At 39.8% G+C, this 16,860-nt stretch overlaps 1 protein-coding gene across 6 annotated transcripts in view; it reads left to right on the top strand.

Moving 5' to 3' along the window:
* Window positions 1–16,860, top strand: part of mllt10 (MLLT10 histone lysine methyltransferase DOT1L cofactor) — a 53,452-nt gene that overhangs the window by 24,259 nt on the left and 12,333 nt on the right. For 5 of the 6 annotated variants that reach the window (XM_016669366.1, XM_016669365.1, XM_016669362.1 and 2 more), the window contains exons 7-11: window positions 2,964–3,062; window positions 4,296–4,632; window positions 6,599–6,817; window positions 7,581–8,069; window positions 13,880–14,040. In XM_016669366.1, the coding sequence (XP_016524852.1) occupies window positions 2,964–3,062; window positions 4,296–4,632; window positions 6,599–6,817; window positions 7,581–8,069; window positions 13,880–14,040 (1,305 nt within the window). The remainder of the gene's footprint in view (window positions 1–2,963; window positions 3,063–4,295; window positions 4,633–6,598; window positions 6,818–7,580; window positions 8,070–13,879; window positions 14,041–16,860) is intronic. The other variant, XM_016669363.1, reaches the window with a different exon arrangement.

Consider the following 16,860-nt stretch of genomic DNA (forward strand, 5'->3'; position numbering starts at 1 on the left):
ATATATATATATTTTTTTTTTAAATATAAATGTTGCATTAAAAAAAATCAGCCTCAGTTTAAACATGTTGGATTGAAAGTTTTCTCCTTACTGGATTTCTTATCCTTTTACCTCTTTAAAATGTAAAAAATCCGAACATATAGTAGAAAGATAAAAGGTCACATTGGTGAATTTAGATTCTAATTAAATGCACTGAAATCAAATATAAAAGTTATATGAAGTCATTGTATGCTTAGCTTTACGTGTTTTCTGTGATGTATATTATAATCTTGAAGCTTGTGGTTTTGGAGCGTTGTTCATTACGACATAGTCAAACAGTGGTTCAAGTGAAACTGCAGATATTTTACAATCAGGTTTGTGTGCAGATTATAACACAAATATCAATGTAAAAAGAAAACAATCTGAGCTCCTCATTAAATGTTTCAAAGCTCTTCTTTAAAGGATGCACTTTGTTGAGATAAAAATATTACCACTAATAATATGCTTGTAGTCCTTTTATCGTCTGTTGAAGTAAAAACTTTTATCAAAAAAAAACATGCTGTACGTTTTTCCCCACTTATGATTCATAGTCCTGAAAAAAAAAATCCAAGCTGTTTCTTTGCAATTCTAGTGATCCGGGGGCTTTCTGCTTGTTTTTTAATAGGACTGCAAATCATTTCACAAAAGCCTTTTTCTATGTCACAAGTGAGCTTCCTGTTTCTGAAACCAGCATGACCATTTAGGAGACACGGATGCTTTTAAACGCTTTATTCAAATGACTCGTTTTAAGAGTAACCGGATGCAGTTGCCCTTTGAATTCACCCCACACAGATTCAGAGAGTGAAACGGTCTGGCTGGTGATGACCAGAGGAGCGCATTCGCTGCTGAAAGCCGTCTTTGCTGTCTGTTTAATCAATTGTCCTGATTGATAAGGCTGTGTCGGGATCACAATGTGTGTGTGTGTCGTGTTTCCCACGGCCGGCGCGGTTGGTTCTCTGAGTGGGTGTGTTACCCGAGCCTCTCCACTCAGCCTCTGTCCATCAACACCTAGCTCTGGAATGTTAATGAAAAACAACAAGGGAATCCTGAAGACTTCAGCTTCCCTCTTTGTTGTCCTAAGATCTTTTTTTTTGTTGCAGCGAAGAATTTGGATTCATCTGCTGTCTTTATAAAAACTCCACTGTGTTTCTGTTTGTTTGCCAGATCCTGTTGCAGTTATTAGAGTAGCCACGGCTCTGTGAGGACTATTTGATAAATTAGGCATTTTTTTTTTCTTTTAAATAAACATTGAGGGAATTAAACAAGAGACCAATACAAATGTAAGCTGATCGTCTTTTTGCTCACATTTTTATTTAGCAAATCTTGAATTTAATGATTGTTTCTCTTATTTTGATTATGTTTTTTTTTTTTATCTCTTCTTCAATTATTTTTCTATTCTTTATATTATGGTTTTATTTTTCTGGACAGCACTTTTGGTGCACAGTTATTTTTAAAGTGCCTTAAATAAATAAAATTAGGTTGATGATAAAGAAAAAAAAATCACAATGGCTAAAATTTTTTCTAAACTGTTAAAATATTACCTTTCTTTGAACATGTGAAAATGTTAAAATCCTGTAAATATATATATGTTTTTATAAGGTTATAATTTTTTTTCTTTTACATTAACAATTTTTTTAAGATATGAGCTGAAATTTGAATTTGTGGCATGTTTTTAAAATAAACGAGCAAAAAAATAAAAATGCCCATGCGAATTCATTCCAGAAGTTGATGGTCGTGGCTAATTAGTCGTGGCTAAAAGTAAAATAAAAAGTAACGCTTTATTATTTACTGGCATGTCTCCCAAAACATGTTTCTGTAAAAAAAAAAAAAAACGAGCAGGGTTAAAAAAAAAAAAAAAAGTTAACTTCATCCCATAGCTCGGTCTTATTATTTGCTGTCCAAATAATAAGATAAATCTCCCTAAATGTCAGAAAGTTGTTATTATCACTTTTTTCCCCCCTGCCACAACGATTTTAGACGAGCAATATTCTTTACGCCGCCTCATCAGAACATCCAGATGTGACTCTTAACTCTCACCCTTCAGCGTTATCGGAAGCCAGCATGCAGAGGGAACTCAACGAAGCTGCTATCTCCAGACTCGGCTGTAGACGTCTGTTAACTGCCACTCATGAAGGAAGTCTGGCTAAACTGTCACAAGCCTCCATGCAGTCAGCCTTTAATAAAACCCTGTGGGGAGAGAGAGAGCCGTGTTCTGGTGGGGGGAAGGGCCCGTTTCTGCTGTTTCATATGTGTCAGAACGTCCCAAACATGCTGAGTCCCTCGCCGCTTCTCGGGATCTTTTGCATATTTTCACCATATTCTCCGGACTACGCGCGACTGCACACGCGCACAAGTGTGCGTTCGAAGAGCTCGTGCACCATGTCTGTGTGTGTACGCATACGCAGAAAAATGTGTGGCGGTGTGGGTCGTGCACGCGGCGAGGTGTAAATGTGCTGGCGCCCAGTCGCCACCTTTGGTGCGAGAGGAGGGTGACGGTGTCTGCGTGCGCCGGCGGAGGTGTAAATTGAGCTTTGATGGTCTGAGAGGAACGATATGATTGGCTGAAACGGGAAGACCCTGAGCGGTTCGGCACAAGCCACTTAGTACTCTCTTCTCTATACAGCAGCATGTTAAACACCCCTTTTTATCTGTCCTCCATCAGTCTCTTTGTTTTTGTGGCTGTCTGGGCTTTAATCTCCAGATTGAGCCATTAAAATGCAGCAGTGCTTTTCTTTCTGTTATTTCTATTCTGATAATTTTTTATACCTGACCAAATTTTCTGGTCATCCTCCAAATATTTCTTACAGACATGCTTCCTGAATGTTTCAGTGATAAGATTTTGCACTAGTGTTCAATATTTATGAACATTCCCTTCACTCATCTGTTGATTTTTTTTTTGTTTTTTTTTTTGTTTTTGTTTTTGTTTCCTTACTCCACATGGTCAGAAACACAAGGAGCGAGACAGACACAAACCAAAACACAAGAAAGGCTCCATGGACATGTCGCCCTCTCTCGTTCTTCCAAACATCATGGTCCCCGAAAAGGTGAGAGCATTTTTCATCCATCCATCCATCCATTCATCCTCCCATCATCCATTTGTCTATTCATCTATCAGTTTATCAACGGTCCATCTTATCATTTATCCACCATCCAGGCTAGTTTGTGATTTAAAAAAAACAAACAAAAAGGTTGGTGAAGAATATCTGCTCTATATTTCTAACAAACTTTAGTAATATTTTTTAGCTTTTAGTGTCCCAGAACAACGTTTTAACTTTCGATGCAAAACCGATATTGACCCGATGCGACAGCATAAAGTGATAAACCGAGAACAGTGGTCAAGAACAATAAGTATAACTAAGTTTTACCTATGTTGTGCAGCGCTATTTGGAGTTCTGTTTTCTTCTTGGTTCTTCAGGGTGTCCTTAAAAATGTTTTAAATTCAAGTATTTAAAATTAAAGCCTTAAAATGCCTTGAATTCATTAAAAAAAATTAAGTTAACCTTAAATGGGTTAATCACAGGTATAAAATATTGTCGTGGCAGGATTCTGTAATCATGTATACATAGTTTTCTTTTCGCTGGACTTTTCTATCAGGCAAACATTTCCATTAAGTTGCTTTCAAACATCTTCATTGCTTTCTGTAACTCCAAGGGGTTGAAGCTACTGCTAGCTAGTTGCTTATATACCCCTGCTCACTAGCTAGCTACCTTTTTTCTTCTATAATAAGTGCAAATTTATTACCAGTCAGCCAGACGATGTTACTTTTTACCACTGGTTCATTTCTGTTGCCAACTGACACGAGGTCAGGTGTATTCTGTGCAAAAAAAAAACAACAAAAAATTTTAAGCTTGACCCTTTGGTTATGAAGACTGTAGAGAGATTTATGCAATGCGAGAAACACAAAGAGTCCCCAGAAAGTTTGCCGTTTTTGCTGTGCCTGATACGGACATTGACCCAATACAACATTAGCACAAATCATACACACTTTTGTTACTTATTATGTGGTGTGGATTTTGCTATGCTTGATTGTAACAAAGCAGACTCCTGCAACCATTGCTTATGTTTATAATTTTTTCAGTCTTTAATTTCACTCAAGGTGGTATTAAAAGGTATTAAAAAGAACTAAGTTTGACTTGATACCGCACGTCTGAGTTCCTTACTCTAGGTTCTGTTTTGTTTTTTTGTTGTTTTTGGTGCCTGTCATGGTTTTTCGCAAAATTTTTGTTGTCCTCACCGTTTTCCCCCCTTGTCTTTCCCTTCTTCCCTCCAACCCCCAGGCCTATAACAGCACCGCCTCTGGGGGAGGAGTAACCTCGCTGCCCGCGTCCTCTCAGAAGCGACTGGACGACAACACGGGCCGCTTCACCAACGCCAACTTCCAGGAAGTGTCGTCTGCACTCTCCGTGGGAGCCTCCAAAGATGGCCTGGCCGCAGACACGATCAAGGCGGCGGCCGAGGGCAAGAACAAGAAGAACAGCGGTGGCGCTCACACGGTCGGACAGAGAGGCGGCCGCAAGTCTCTCACCTCGTCAGGGAAACCGTTGCCCTCAGCGGTGGTCACCATGGCTACCTCTTCCACATCTGCCTCCGCTTCCACAGGGCCTTTCCATCAAGGTGAATTAATAGCAGCAAATGTTTCCGTATGTTAATTTTCACACAACTGGGAATTCTCCGTGCGGTTAGAAAAGTGGAAGCGGGGCAACAAATCATCTGCCGGTAGCACTCTGTCCAACAAAAAACTGGAATGCAAAGACCTGCAGCTGCAGAGCCCGGCGATGCTAGTAAGACCCAAATAAGCAGGTGATTGGTGTGTTTTGTGGAAGTGCTGTGTCATTGAGTGGATCTCGCTCCAGCACCAGACTCGTGTGTGTGTTTGCGTGTGTATGTGTGTGTGTGGCTCTGTAATCACTGCTTGGTCTCGACTGGCTCCTGTAATCTGGGGCCCTGTCTGCCAAACACACAAACACAGACGCCGTGAGAGGCGGCGGCGGCATTCATACTGGACTCTTTTGTTTTGCTCTGTTTAAACCTTGAAGCTCTCGTCAGCTCAATGCGTGTTTTGTGGTGTAGCTCAGTTTGTTTTTATTTTTTTTTTGTTTTTTTGAATCTCTGTCCTTCAGAGACACTTCCTTCCTCTGATAAATGGGAGGACTATATGATCAGGAAGAGATTATAATTTATGATTGAAGTTATCTGTTTCCTCCCAAAAGAGTAAAGTGGAAACCTCCACAGCTGCAGTTCTTGTTTTTAATTAGTTGAATTTTTTTCTCTCCTCCCCAAATCTTCTCTCTGTCCCTCCTTTCCTCTCCATCGTCTCTTCCTCCTTTCTCGCTTCCTCTGTTTGTAATTGTCTAGAGATGTGCCGATCAGGTTTTTTCCTGCCGATACCGATCACTTATGAGGGCCGATCACCGATACCGATCACATAATTTTTTTTTTTTTTTTTTATCATAATCAGTACCGGTTACGTTATGTGGAAAAAGAAACCATGAATTCACCTTTATTTAGACAAAAACTTGTTTCAATAACTTTTTCCTAGAAGAAAACTAAACAAAACAGGCATTGTGCAAATTGTACTGCTATTGATAATACTATCTTTAACAGACTGATAACATATGAAGGCTCTGAAGAGGCTAAATAATGCAAAGAGCCAAATTAAAACCTCTCAAGATTGCCAAAAAAATTAAAGTATAAAACATTCAAAGGCAAAAACAGGTTCCATTACAATTAACAATCCAGTTACAGAATGAAAACTTCCTGATAGCATGGCGGCTAGCTGATTACTGCTAGCTCTGATTGGCTGTTTCTGACTGAGCGGAGTAATTATGCAGAACAGGGAGGAGATCGATTATTTTTTTTTAGATCTTATCTGTCTCATGTTAGGACAGCGAAAGTTTTAATACGTAGGTAAAATGTATTTTTTTAAGTTATATGCTGCAGCTTTAAGCAGAGGTTCGATGTGAGAGTCACTACCAGGTGGAGCAGAAGCGAAGCTCCGTCTGTGAAATATTACTACCTGTAGCATAGCAGCGGTTCAACAGCGAGAGCAGAACCAGCGTCTTACATCGCAGCTCGAAGACATAAATAATTTTGCAGGTTATTTGTTTAGCTTTCTGACCGTCATGCTAATCTGGGTGAGTGTTTGTAGTTGTGCGCTACTTTACCTGCTGTCTGATCCTCCGTATGTCTTTTTTACTGCAGTGAGCCTCGATGTAGCCAAACTCCGTCAAGTATGGCACTGTTTTTATGCCATATTAGATTCGTCGTGTTGATGCATTTTGACGTGCTTCAATTTTCCACCGCAACACGCAAACTTCCCCATTCACTCAGTGCGTTATAGTTCCACATCGCTTAGGATTTGTTGCTGCGCGTTTGCGCAGAGTGAAGGAAAGAGGAGACCAGCTGCACAGGCAGGCTGCGAAATGAGATGCAGGTGATCGGTTTGTGTGATCGGCAACAAGAGACCGTGATCGGCGATCACCGATCATACACTTTTTCACGGAAATCGGCCGATTATGATAGGTGGCCGATCGATCGGCACCCCTCTATAATTGTCTCAATTGTCCCACCTGTCTCCCAGGCCTGCTGTTGACCAGTTCCAGCAAGACTCCCGCTGCCCCTTCCTCCTCAGACTTCCTAAGTTTCACCGACCCGTCGCTGCGTCCCGGCAGTGGGACGTCGTTTTCCTCGCCGCCGTCTTTCAGCAGCTGCCTGGTCAAGTCGAGCTCTGAGGGCGGTGCGTCGGAGGGAACCACCCCTCTCTTTGGTTCTCTCATGTCCGCGACTACGACTTCTGCAGGTACTGCAGCTATGTTCCTCATACAAAGCCTTGCAGAAGTGTTTGTAACCTTTGAACGTTGTCACAACAGATTTTAGCGTTTTACATTTGGACTTCTGATATTGAAAATAAGCAATGAATCAGTTAATGGCATGACAGATTAAAAAGAGTTTTGTAATTTCTAGGTCTAAAAAGGGCAATTTTGTTTGCTTCGACTTAATAATCCATTCTATTTATTTTTCAGTTTTGTGTGGTTTTTATTTCCTTTTTCATTTATTGTTGTTTTTGGTTGTTTTTTACTTTGAATATTTATAATGTCTTCCAGTTCTAGTATTAAGTTAAATTTAAGTCAAATTAAAAGGTTATTAGTCTTTGATTGGACAAACTTGTATTGTAATGACATTGTAATTACAGTAATTGAAAATGATCTCAAAACAACAATGTTGTCGTTTATTGCAATAATTTCCGGTCCAACTTATCATCCATTACAATTTGTTATATTGTCTGTAGTCAAATCTTTAAACTAGTTAATTTGTTATTTACTGAGTGGGTTACTTCTGAAGGCAATCGATAGCATTAGATTTTAGTGAAGGACATCAAAATAAGCAAGCACACGTGCACGCCACACTTTTTAGATTTATTAGTAGGAATCCTTAAAATCATGATTTTTCTTCCACTTCTCAGTTGCGCTCTACCGTTTATCAATCACAGAAAATCCCAACGAAACAAAAGTTTTGGTTGTAAAAAAAAAAAAAAAAATTCACATCTTTCTGTCTTCCTCCAGCAGTCGGCGGAAAACTGTACGAGAACTCCCACAGTCACGCAGCGAGCGAAACGACGAGCCTCGCCGGATCGACGGGCTACAAGCGCTCTCAGCCCGCCGGCAGCGGCCTGGGGATGGGCGCCGGCGTCACAGTCGGTGGCGAAGAAGGCGTCAAGAAGAAGAAGAAGGGCAACTGGCGAAACCGATTCGGACCCTGTTTCACCACGGACGCGAAGCCCACCGAGGCAGCGCCGTCTCTGACGCTCCCCACCTCTTCCTCTGCCGCCAGCGCCACCTCCTCCTCGTCCTCCACTGCCTCCACCGCCTCTTCAGTATCCTCGACACTCTCGGGCCGACCGGGCTTGGTTTCCAGCAGCGGATTAGGAGTAGGAATAGGAGGAGAAAGGGGGCTTGGGGTCATGGGCGTCGGCGGCGGCATTCAGAAATCCCCGTCGCTCCTCAGGAACGGGGGTCTGCAAAGCAACAGCGGCTCCACAACCGCTGGCTCAGGTGAGCAACGCGTACAAACACACAACGCGTCAGAGTTCAGAACCGAATCCCATGTTTGGCAACTTCAAGCTTATAGATGGTTTGTGTCAACTTAACAACAACTGAGCTGGTCATCACTTATTTTATTCATTTAAAATTTAAAATGAATAAAAGTTTTGAATAAAAAGGAGTAGTTGGGAGAAATGTATGTATGTATAAATATATATATTTATATAGTTTAAGCATCAACCAACCATTCATATTGATACGTCTTGAAACACAAAACAGATAATGTATATAAAAAATAATAATAATGGTAAAGAAAAAAAAAGTGCATCTTCATATTTTGATGGAATACTATATTTTATTCTTAATTCAGGAGTTGTTGGCTTGTTTGCAGAGATGAACCCAGCTGACCCATCATTTCCAGGTTTCTTTTAGATCTTGGCTCTTGATTGTGACCAACCCTTGTAAAAATTATGGAACATGAAAAGGAAAAAAAAATTCTAACATTATAGTTTTATAAGCAACATAAAACAATTGTCTTTGCTCCCCACTGTTTTTTTATTTGTTAAACCTAAAAGTTCATCAAAGGCCTGAACGTTTATGATCTAATTGCGCAGAAATAAAAAAAGATTAAAAATTTTTTTCTATAGTTTCTAACCTCTGGCCGATTGATCAGTGTGACTCTGATTATTTACTCTCTTGGCGCTCATCAGCGCTTGAACCCAGTAAAACCACAATAAAAGTAACTTTTAATGTAGCACGTTTGTGTCGGTGTCTGCTCCACACATCCTCAGTCTCTAAACACAAATAAATCATTCAGAAAGTGTTTGTGGACAGCCTCTGTGCAGCGCAGTATTAAATTACCAATCACTAATGGCAAGGATTTGATTCACTTTTGTAATTGCCTCAATATTTGCATGCGTGTCTGTGTGTGTGGTATATTATCCGTCTTGCTCACACACATGAAAAAGGCTCTGTATATTTCTTTCCCCCCCATCATGTTCAGTTGCTTGGCAACTGCCTTTATGCTTTGGAGTTTCCCTGGGCTGATGGAAGTGGCTCAGTCTGCTCCACACTTCCCACACCTCCCCTTTCTTCCAGAACCATCACCGTTTTGTTCCTGCGTCAGGCTTTCAGCCGCCGTCTCGTACCTGCGGCCCGCTCATTACTCAAACCGTTGCCGCTTAAGCAGCTCAGGTGGAAGGAAAGGTGAATCCCTTAGTCTGATTGGAGACTGGAGACGTAGTTAGTTTTGTGTTTAAATCGGCAACAAAGCTTCTTCTTGTGGATCTTTCTTTTTTTCCCCCTCACCTTTCGCAGTTTTAATTCCCCAGGAGAGAAACATTCGAATTCCGAGTATTTTAAATCCACCTTTCCTTTTAGTTCAACTCACATTCGGCATTCACAGCAACTTAAAATAAGCCTCCTAACTCATAAGTGCACTGCATTTATTAAGTATTCATTCAGAAATACAACACACGTTTTGCTGGCCCTTTTCCCGGCATTTACTTTGAAGGGCACAATAAAATGTCCCACAACCTGCAGCAACATGAAGCATTAAGTGATTGTGTGTTAATGCAGCCAAAGCTTCGTCCTGGTCTGGCTGTTTTATAGACTGCTGTCTGAGCTGCAGCGGCTCCCACACTCTGACACAGAGCTGTGGAGGAGCAGGACACACACAGACACACTCCACCGGGCTTCATTTGCCTAATCTAGGTTTACCTTGAATTTAAGTGGAAGAGCTACAGAATCAAAGCTGCAAAAATGAATAAATGTTTTAGCTTCTTGGAATAAAAGTGAAATGTTAAAGATTAGAACAAGTTAAAAAGTTGAAGCTGGCTTTAGATTAAATGAAGTAATGTATTATTATTATTATTTTTTTGCTATTTTTATGGGTTTTTCCCCCCCCCCAACTTATACAGTTGCTTTTCTCTTTTAATGAAAACGGTAAATACACGCTAGGCATCATAATAATTGTATTTTCTCCAAGTGTAATAAATAGGAAACATTGTAGATGCTGCTTAGTAGCAATAAAACTCTGCGTTCAAAAATTTACCCAAACTCGATTTTATTTTTAATTTATTTTATTTGCTAAAGTGGTTTTAAACTACTTTTTCAAGCCCAAGTTGTGATGATTAAAAATATTGAACATTTTTAAGAAAGGAAAAATTGAACTAATTCATTTGTAATTAAAAATATGAGCGCTAAAAATTAACATTAGAGTTGTAAATAAAGTACTGAGTTTTATTGGTGTTAAAACTGTGCGTTTGATGTAGAACTTACTGGTAAAATAAATACATAAATAAATAGAAAGGTTGTTGTGTTGTCTTTGAAGTACAGATTTTATCTAATATTTTCCGTCCGTTGGAAGTTTTCGCTTTATGCTTGTAGCGACTCAACAGGTTGGCACTTTTTTTGTTGCATATTTCTCTTTGTATCTGGATTTTAAACAGGCATGTTTTCTCTTTGTGTGACTTTTCTTTTTTTGTTTTGTTTTGTTTTGTTTTTTTTTGCTAATGCTGAGTGTGTTCACTGGCAATGTTTTTATTTACTATTTAAAAAAAAAAATTCCAAAGCCTGGCAGATATTTTTGCTGGACATACTTCTCCAAATTCAACATGCCGCATAACGTAAATACCCAGCACAAGGTCGGATCCTGACACAATGAGTCAGTTTTCGGGTCAGAATTTGGTGTCCGTCTCGAGTTCTGCGCTTTTCCCCTAAAGCGGCGCCTCCGTTTCTCGCCACAGCGGGTTGCAGGTCAGGCGAACAGCGGAGCTTTCCGACGTCTGCGCTTCGTGTATATTCGTGCGCGAGCGAGAGAGGGAGAATTGTGTGTCCTGCTTACTGTAAATATTTAGCTCAGGGTTAATGCAGGGCGGTAATGGGAAGGATCCTGGCGTTTATCTGCCCCCACTCTCCTGTCTGCTGCCGACTCCACCGCGCTGATGGATAGATAGTTAGTCTGATAGATACGTGTTGGTGGATGGGGAAAAGCAGGGGTTAGATTTTGGCTAGGTTAATGTTTGATGGCTGCGGGGTCACCGATGGGACGTCCAAGCATAGTCAGGTCGGGGTGTGAGTGTGTGTGTGTGTGTGTGTCAGGAAAGATCCTGGATTTATTCAGGCCAGCTGGAGTGTAAATGCATAACGTGAGGAGAAACCAGGCAGAGCAAATGAAGCTCCTTATTGCTGGGTATTTATTAACTCATTTCAAAGATCACATGTTTAATTGTAGGAGTCGATCCCTGGGAATTCCTGATAATAATCAGCAGCTTTGTCTCACCGCAAACACGTCGGGGGAAGTTGTGAAAAGCAGCAAAAATATTCTGCAGCCGATTTTTAATTTTAAAAGCTCCGTGAACTGAGACATCTGTTGCAACTGAGATTTTTTTATGTACATATTTTAATTTAAATAGAAATAGTTGTGTATGTTTTTTTTTTTTTTCCTTTTTACATTTTCACAACAATGTGCTGGGTTGTCTGAAAATTAGAAACGCTATTTATTGTGGCTGAAAAACACAATAACGCCTAGACTGAAATACTTTGACCACTTAAAGTCAGTTAATCTTTTACAATTTCCAATAAAATTAATTTTTCACTCACAATTAAAATCACAAACAAAACAAAGCATCACTTGAAAAAAAATCTTCAGGAACCAGTTTTTTTTTTTTATTTATTTTATTTAATTCCCAGTTTAAAATAGTTGTTTTTCTGCTTCTTTCTCATTTCTTTCTTGCCCATGATTGCTGCAGCTCCTATATTTCTCTTGGTGTTTTTGTGACTGGCTTGTTTTTATTAGACTGAAGCAAACCTCCCATGCATTTTTGTTCCTTTCTCTGATCAAACACACACACGCACGCACGCGCGCGCACACACACACACACACACACACACACACACACACACACACACACACACACACTATCATCAGCCGCCCTCGTTCCAGCTCTAAATTAGTTTTCGTTTGTCTTTGTTGGTAGAAAACTCTCAGGAAAACAAATGTCTCCGTGTTGTTGTGGTTACACTTAGCGTGCCTTGTGATTACATCAGCTCTGTCCTGCTAAAACAAGCTAGAAAAGCTCCGCTTTTCAGCTTCATCTGGCTGCCTGCGGATTACCCTCAGTATTTACGCCAAGTTGTAAAAATACAGATTTGTCTCGCTGATGTCTGATTACAAAGCGATCTCTTGGATGTTCTCCTTAGGAGAGACTTCACTAAGCAATGGCCTGGCAAAATAGCTCTTCTGTTGAGATAAATGAGACTCGGATTGAAAAAGGTAGATATTTTCTAAGCTTGTCGGAAGACGGAGCAAAAAGGAAAAATTAGAGGAATGCTGGGTAATTCAGACCGGTGGGTTTCTGCCACTGAACTGCACTGATTACGTACATTTAAGGTCTTTTGCTTTAAGATTTCTCCTCATGGTAATTATATTTTTATTCCTGTTATTTTTCTAATTGTGAAATATATTTGAAATAAGCGTGAGTAGTCGCCGATGCTTAAAAAAACGGTTTTGTTTTTATTTAAAGAATTACAACTTTCAATCTGATTTCTCATGGAGGTTTTTTCTCCTCGTTTATTCACAGCAAGAAGCTGAAATGTTTTAGAATAAGTCAGTGATGTTTAAAGAATTTCAAAAATTTATAATTGGTATTTTTTTAAAGAAATAAAAATTACCTAAATCTTAATTTTGACCACAATTTGATTTTTTTATTATTATTATTTTGTTATATTTCACAGTTTTTCTCACTATCTTTTTTTTATTTTTGTAGAACATTATTTTATCCACTGCAGTAGCCAAACTCTGATAAATTGTTGGTTTGCCCTCTAATCCAGCTGCTGAAAACCTCGCAGAAACTCCCCCTCTCCCCCTGCCCCCCGAGCCTCGCCCACCCTGCTTTGGGGATCAATTTTTCTGCTGCATATTGCAAAGCGTTATAAATAGTATGTCGGCCCATGTAGTGTTCGTATCTATCGCTCCCTCCATCCCTCCGACCCCTCCCCTCCTGGCACAAAGATCTCTTGTTCCCCCAGTGAATGCATGCTGCCCTGAGCCATTCAGGCTTTTGTGGGGCTGAGGGGCCCCTCGTCCCCCCGCCTGCTCCCCTCCTCTGCTGGGGTCAAAGGAAGGCAGGGGCAGGGTTTATCCGTGGTGAGGGCAGGGGTGTGTGAGGGGAGGAAGTGGAGATACTGAACTGGGGCATGTGTCGGGGGTTGAATTATAATTATCACCTGAGTTTTGGGAAATTCAGTATCTATATTTTTTATTATAGGTGAAGTATATGCATTTTTAAAAGTTTTGGTTTGCTGATGTCTGAAAAAGAAAAATGGATTTTGGCTGTGATTCATTGAAGTTGTATAACCTTTTGTAATAAAAACATTCCAATGTTTTTATTATTTTATTTTATTTTAACTTTTTTTTTGTATTTAAAAATTTCTACTATTTTGATTTTGTTTACGTTTGATATTTTCCGTTTCTCAGAGGTTTTATTTTTGGGTGTCGGAAACTGTGGTTTAGGCAAAAATAAATTAAAATCTTAGCATTTTACTTTGAATTTGCATTAAAAATCTGCAGCTTTTTTTTTTTTTCCTTTTAAGTCAGTTTGAGTTAAAACAACACAAATCTTCCCAGTTGCCATTTTAAAATATTTTTTTCCTTAAAGGTATTTTATCTGCAGTATATCTTTACGCATTAAATATACACACATTAAATAATAATCGACCATAATTACACATCAGCTTCTAAAATATATCGCCGCCCATCTTATCGGTTTTAGTGTGATTGAGGATTAGGACGACGCTGTTAATGTTTTATCTCTCCACAGGTGTCTTCTCCGTCGCCGACGGGTCATCGTCGGGGACAGCAGCCGTCGCCATGGGCGGGGCGAGCGCCGAGTTGTCACAGCAACAGCAGCCCACACCTTCCCTGGCGCCTCCCTCCCCATTCACCGCCGCGGCTCCACTCAACAGCACAACCTCCGCACACGTGAGTCCCAACGCGCAACGTTTGCTGAAAACTCTCATCACCCCCACCACCCATTTCCCCCTCACCTCACTCTGGCACGCATGAAAAAGCACCAAACCCACGGCGACGCACTCCATTTCTCCCTTTTCTTTCGCGCGCGCTCTGCTTTTATTCAACAAACCCCCGCATCATTCAATTCACCAACACCTCTCACATGTTTGAGCTCAAGTGTAGATAAACCGCACGGGCACAAACGGCGTGCAATTAAACGTCGTCTGTGGCAAATCTCTCGCCGCCATTATTAAACTTCTGCACATTAATTATCTGTAAAAGGAAAAAAAAAAAAAGAAATAAATAATAATAACAAAACGTGCTGGTTCCGACCTTGTGCGGAGTCACTTTTTTTTATGGCGAGATAATCTACTGCCGATGTCTGGGTGCACCTGTGGAGGGTCGTCCTCATGCATTGAAAGCACAAAAGTAGACCTTTATTCTAGTTCTCCAAACGCGTCATTAAACGTGTGTATTCTCCTGACTAATTCAGTTCTATTAACCCCAGTGAACAAGGTTGTGATGGATTCCTGCTAATTAAAACGCACAGGAATTTATTTATTTATCTTTTTGGGGGTTGAGGGGGAGGGTTGGCGGTGTAAGCAGAAAGAAATACTCAAAATCATCAGTTTGAATACACTTGGGTGCCAGCATAAAGAATCACTGGAGGGAAACTGCCAAGGCTGAATGCATGCCCTATTATGTTTTTATATCATTTCCCTTAACGTGGAGAGCGGTTCAAAAAACACGCCTTGGCCGAGTTCATTCTCCAAGCGTCATACCTTAAAGTGGGACGGAAATCAAGGCTGCTCTTCTAAAGAGTGATGAAATGTTTGGAGTTCTTTAAAAAACAAAAAAACAAAAGTAGAACTCTTAAATATAAAAGCTTTAGTTAATCACCAAATTACCAAAAGCTTCTTTTCAGAGTGTTTAACGAGTTGTGGTGTGTGCTTCTAGCTTTTATTTAAGCTAACATCTAGTTTCCAAATATCAAAGTCAGTAGGAACTAAAATAAGAGCCCATCCTCTATCCTTGAATGAAGTAGAGATGAAACATTTATAAGTTGGAACATTTATCCTGGTTGAGGTTATTATAGTGTTGCAGTTTTAAATAGAAATGACCAAAAACAAATTTGCATTCTGCTACAGTGTTAATGAAGAATCCAAGTTTTAGATTTCTTATCACACTGAAGCACCAATACGCACCATCTGTTAAAGTGTGCTGTATTTTTAGACTTCATATTTAAGAAATGAAGACACTTTAAAGATGGATCAAATAAGTGATAATCTGCCGCTAGCGGCTAATGCTTAATAAGATAACTTTTATTCAGTTGCTTGTGATCTTCATAATGTTTTGGCTTCTGTAGTTAACTTAGTAAGAACTTGTTAGATTGCTTGGACTATTGGCATTGTAGCCTTGGGTTTAGGTGTTCTTTTATTATTATTGTTAATAGAGCAGAAGGTCTGAGACACAACTTCCTTTTAAACCTTCATAGTAAAAGCCCCAAATTAAAAATATTTAAAATGCCATTCTTTCAATGGCTAGATCCTGTGCTTGAAGCAATTTGATTAGCTTCTCTTTTGCCGAAAGTGTTGACTGAACAGATAATCCCAGCTACTACTTCCTTCAAATCTTCACAATAAGAGCCTTTAAGGAAACTGTAATGCACTCTGGTCCAAGGCTCAAACACAAGATTTGTAAAAGCGCAAAGGTCTAAAGGCTGGCCATATCCAAGGGGTTATGGATATGGCCATAACCCCTGTTATATTTTACTAAGTTAAAATATGTTAACTTAGTAAAAAAAAAAAAAAAAAAAAAAATCCTAATATGATGTGAATAACTGATACATTGTCATTTGATTTGCATCAGTTTTTACGCTCCTTGTAATTCCAGCAGTAAAAACCTTTCCCTTTTAGAGAAATGTCATTTGTTGGTAAATCTGTATTTATTCCGTTGAAATTACTGCAAATCTAGAAATTATTTTCATTGATCTTATACATTTATTTTCAAACTTGACCTATGAATATTCAGATATTTTCGTTGTAAGACCCTTTCTAAAGATAAAAACAACATCCTGTTGATGAGAGGTTTAATATGTGACTGAATGAATTATTGTCGACGCTAAATTATGGGATATTTATGCTGCACAAAAACCGATTAATAAAGTTCAATTACTTCTGCGTGGATCAACATGTTTTGCATATCTTAAACCTATTTGAACAAACCTTGATAATATCAAGAACATTAATTTATGGCATGACAATCTGGATTACAAAAAAATATAAATTAACTTCCGACTCATAGTATGTAGTGTTCACATTTCCCCATCTTTGTCCACACAAATCTCTTTTATTTCCTCCTGTGTCCTCTCAACACTTCTTTTTTTCTTCTTCTCACCCTCACCCGTCCATTCCTCTTCTTCCTCCTCTTCCTCCTCCGTTGTCCTCTGATGTAATGACATCTGACAAGCTCCACAGTAGGAATGGAGAGATGGATGGAGTGAGGGAGGGGTGGCTGTATGGTAAAGGTGGAAGGTTGGAGGCGGTATCCCTCAGTTCAACGTGTTCCAGAGGACGAGAGAGGAAAAAGTGTTTGTGTGATTCAGACGGTTTATTTCTCACTTTTCCTCTGTTTTTTTTTTGTGTTGTTTTTTTAACGGGGTGGCCTGTGCATCTGGGAAACATGCAGACTTTGAACCGAGCTTGCAGAACTGACACGGCTGCAGACTGAAGCCAACAACAGGCTTCCCCGTCTCTGTGCGTGTGTGTGTGTGTGCGCGTGTGTGTGTGA

The sequence above is a fragment of the Poecilia formosa genome, unplaced genomic scaffold (assembly GCF_000485575.1).
Source record: "Poecilia formosa unplaced genomic scaffold, Poecilia_formosa-5.1.2 Scaffold22, whole genome shotgun sequence".
Taxonomy (NCBI): Eukaryota; Metazoa; Chordata; class Actinopteri; order Cyprinodontiformes; family Poeciliidae; genus Poecilia; species Poecilia formosa.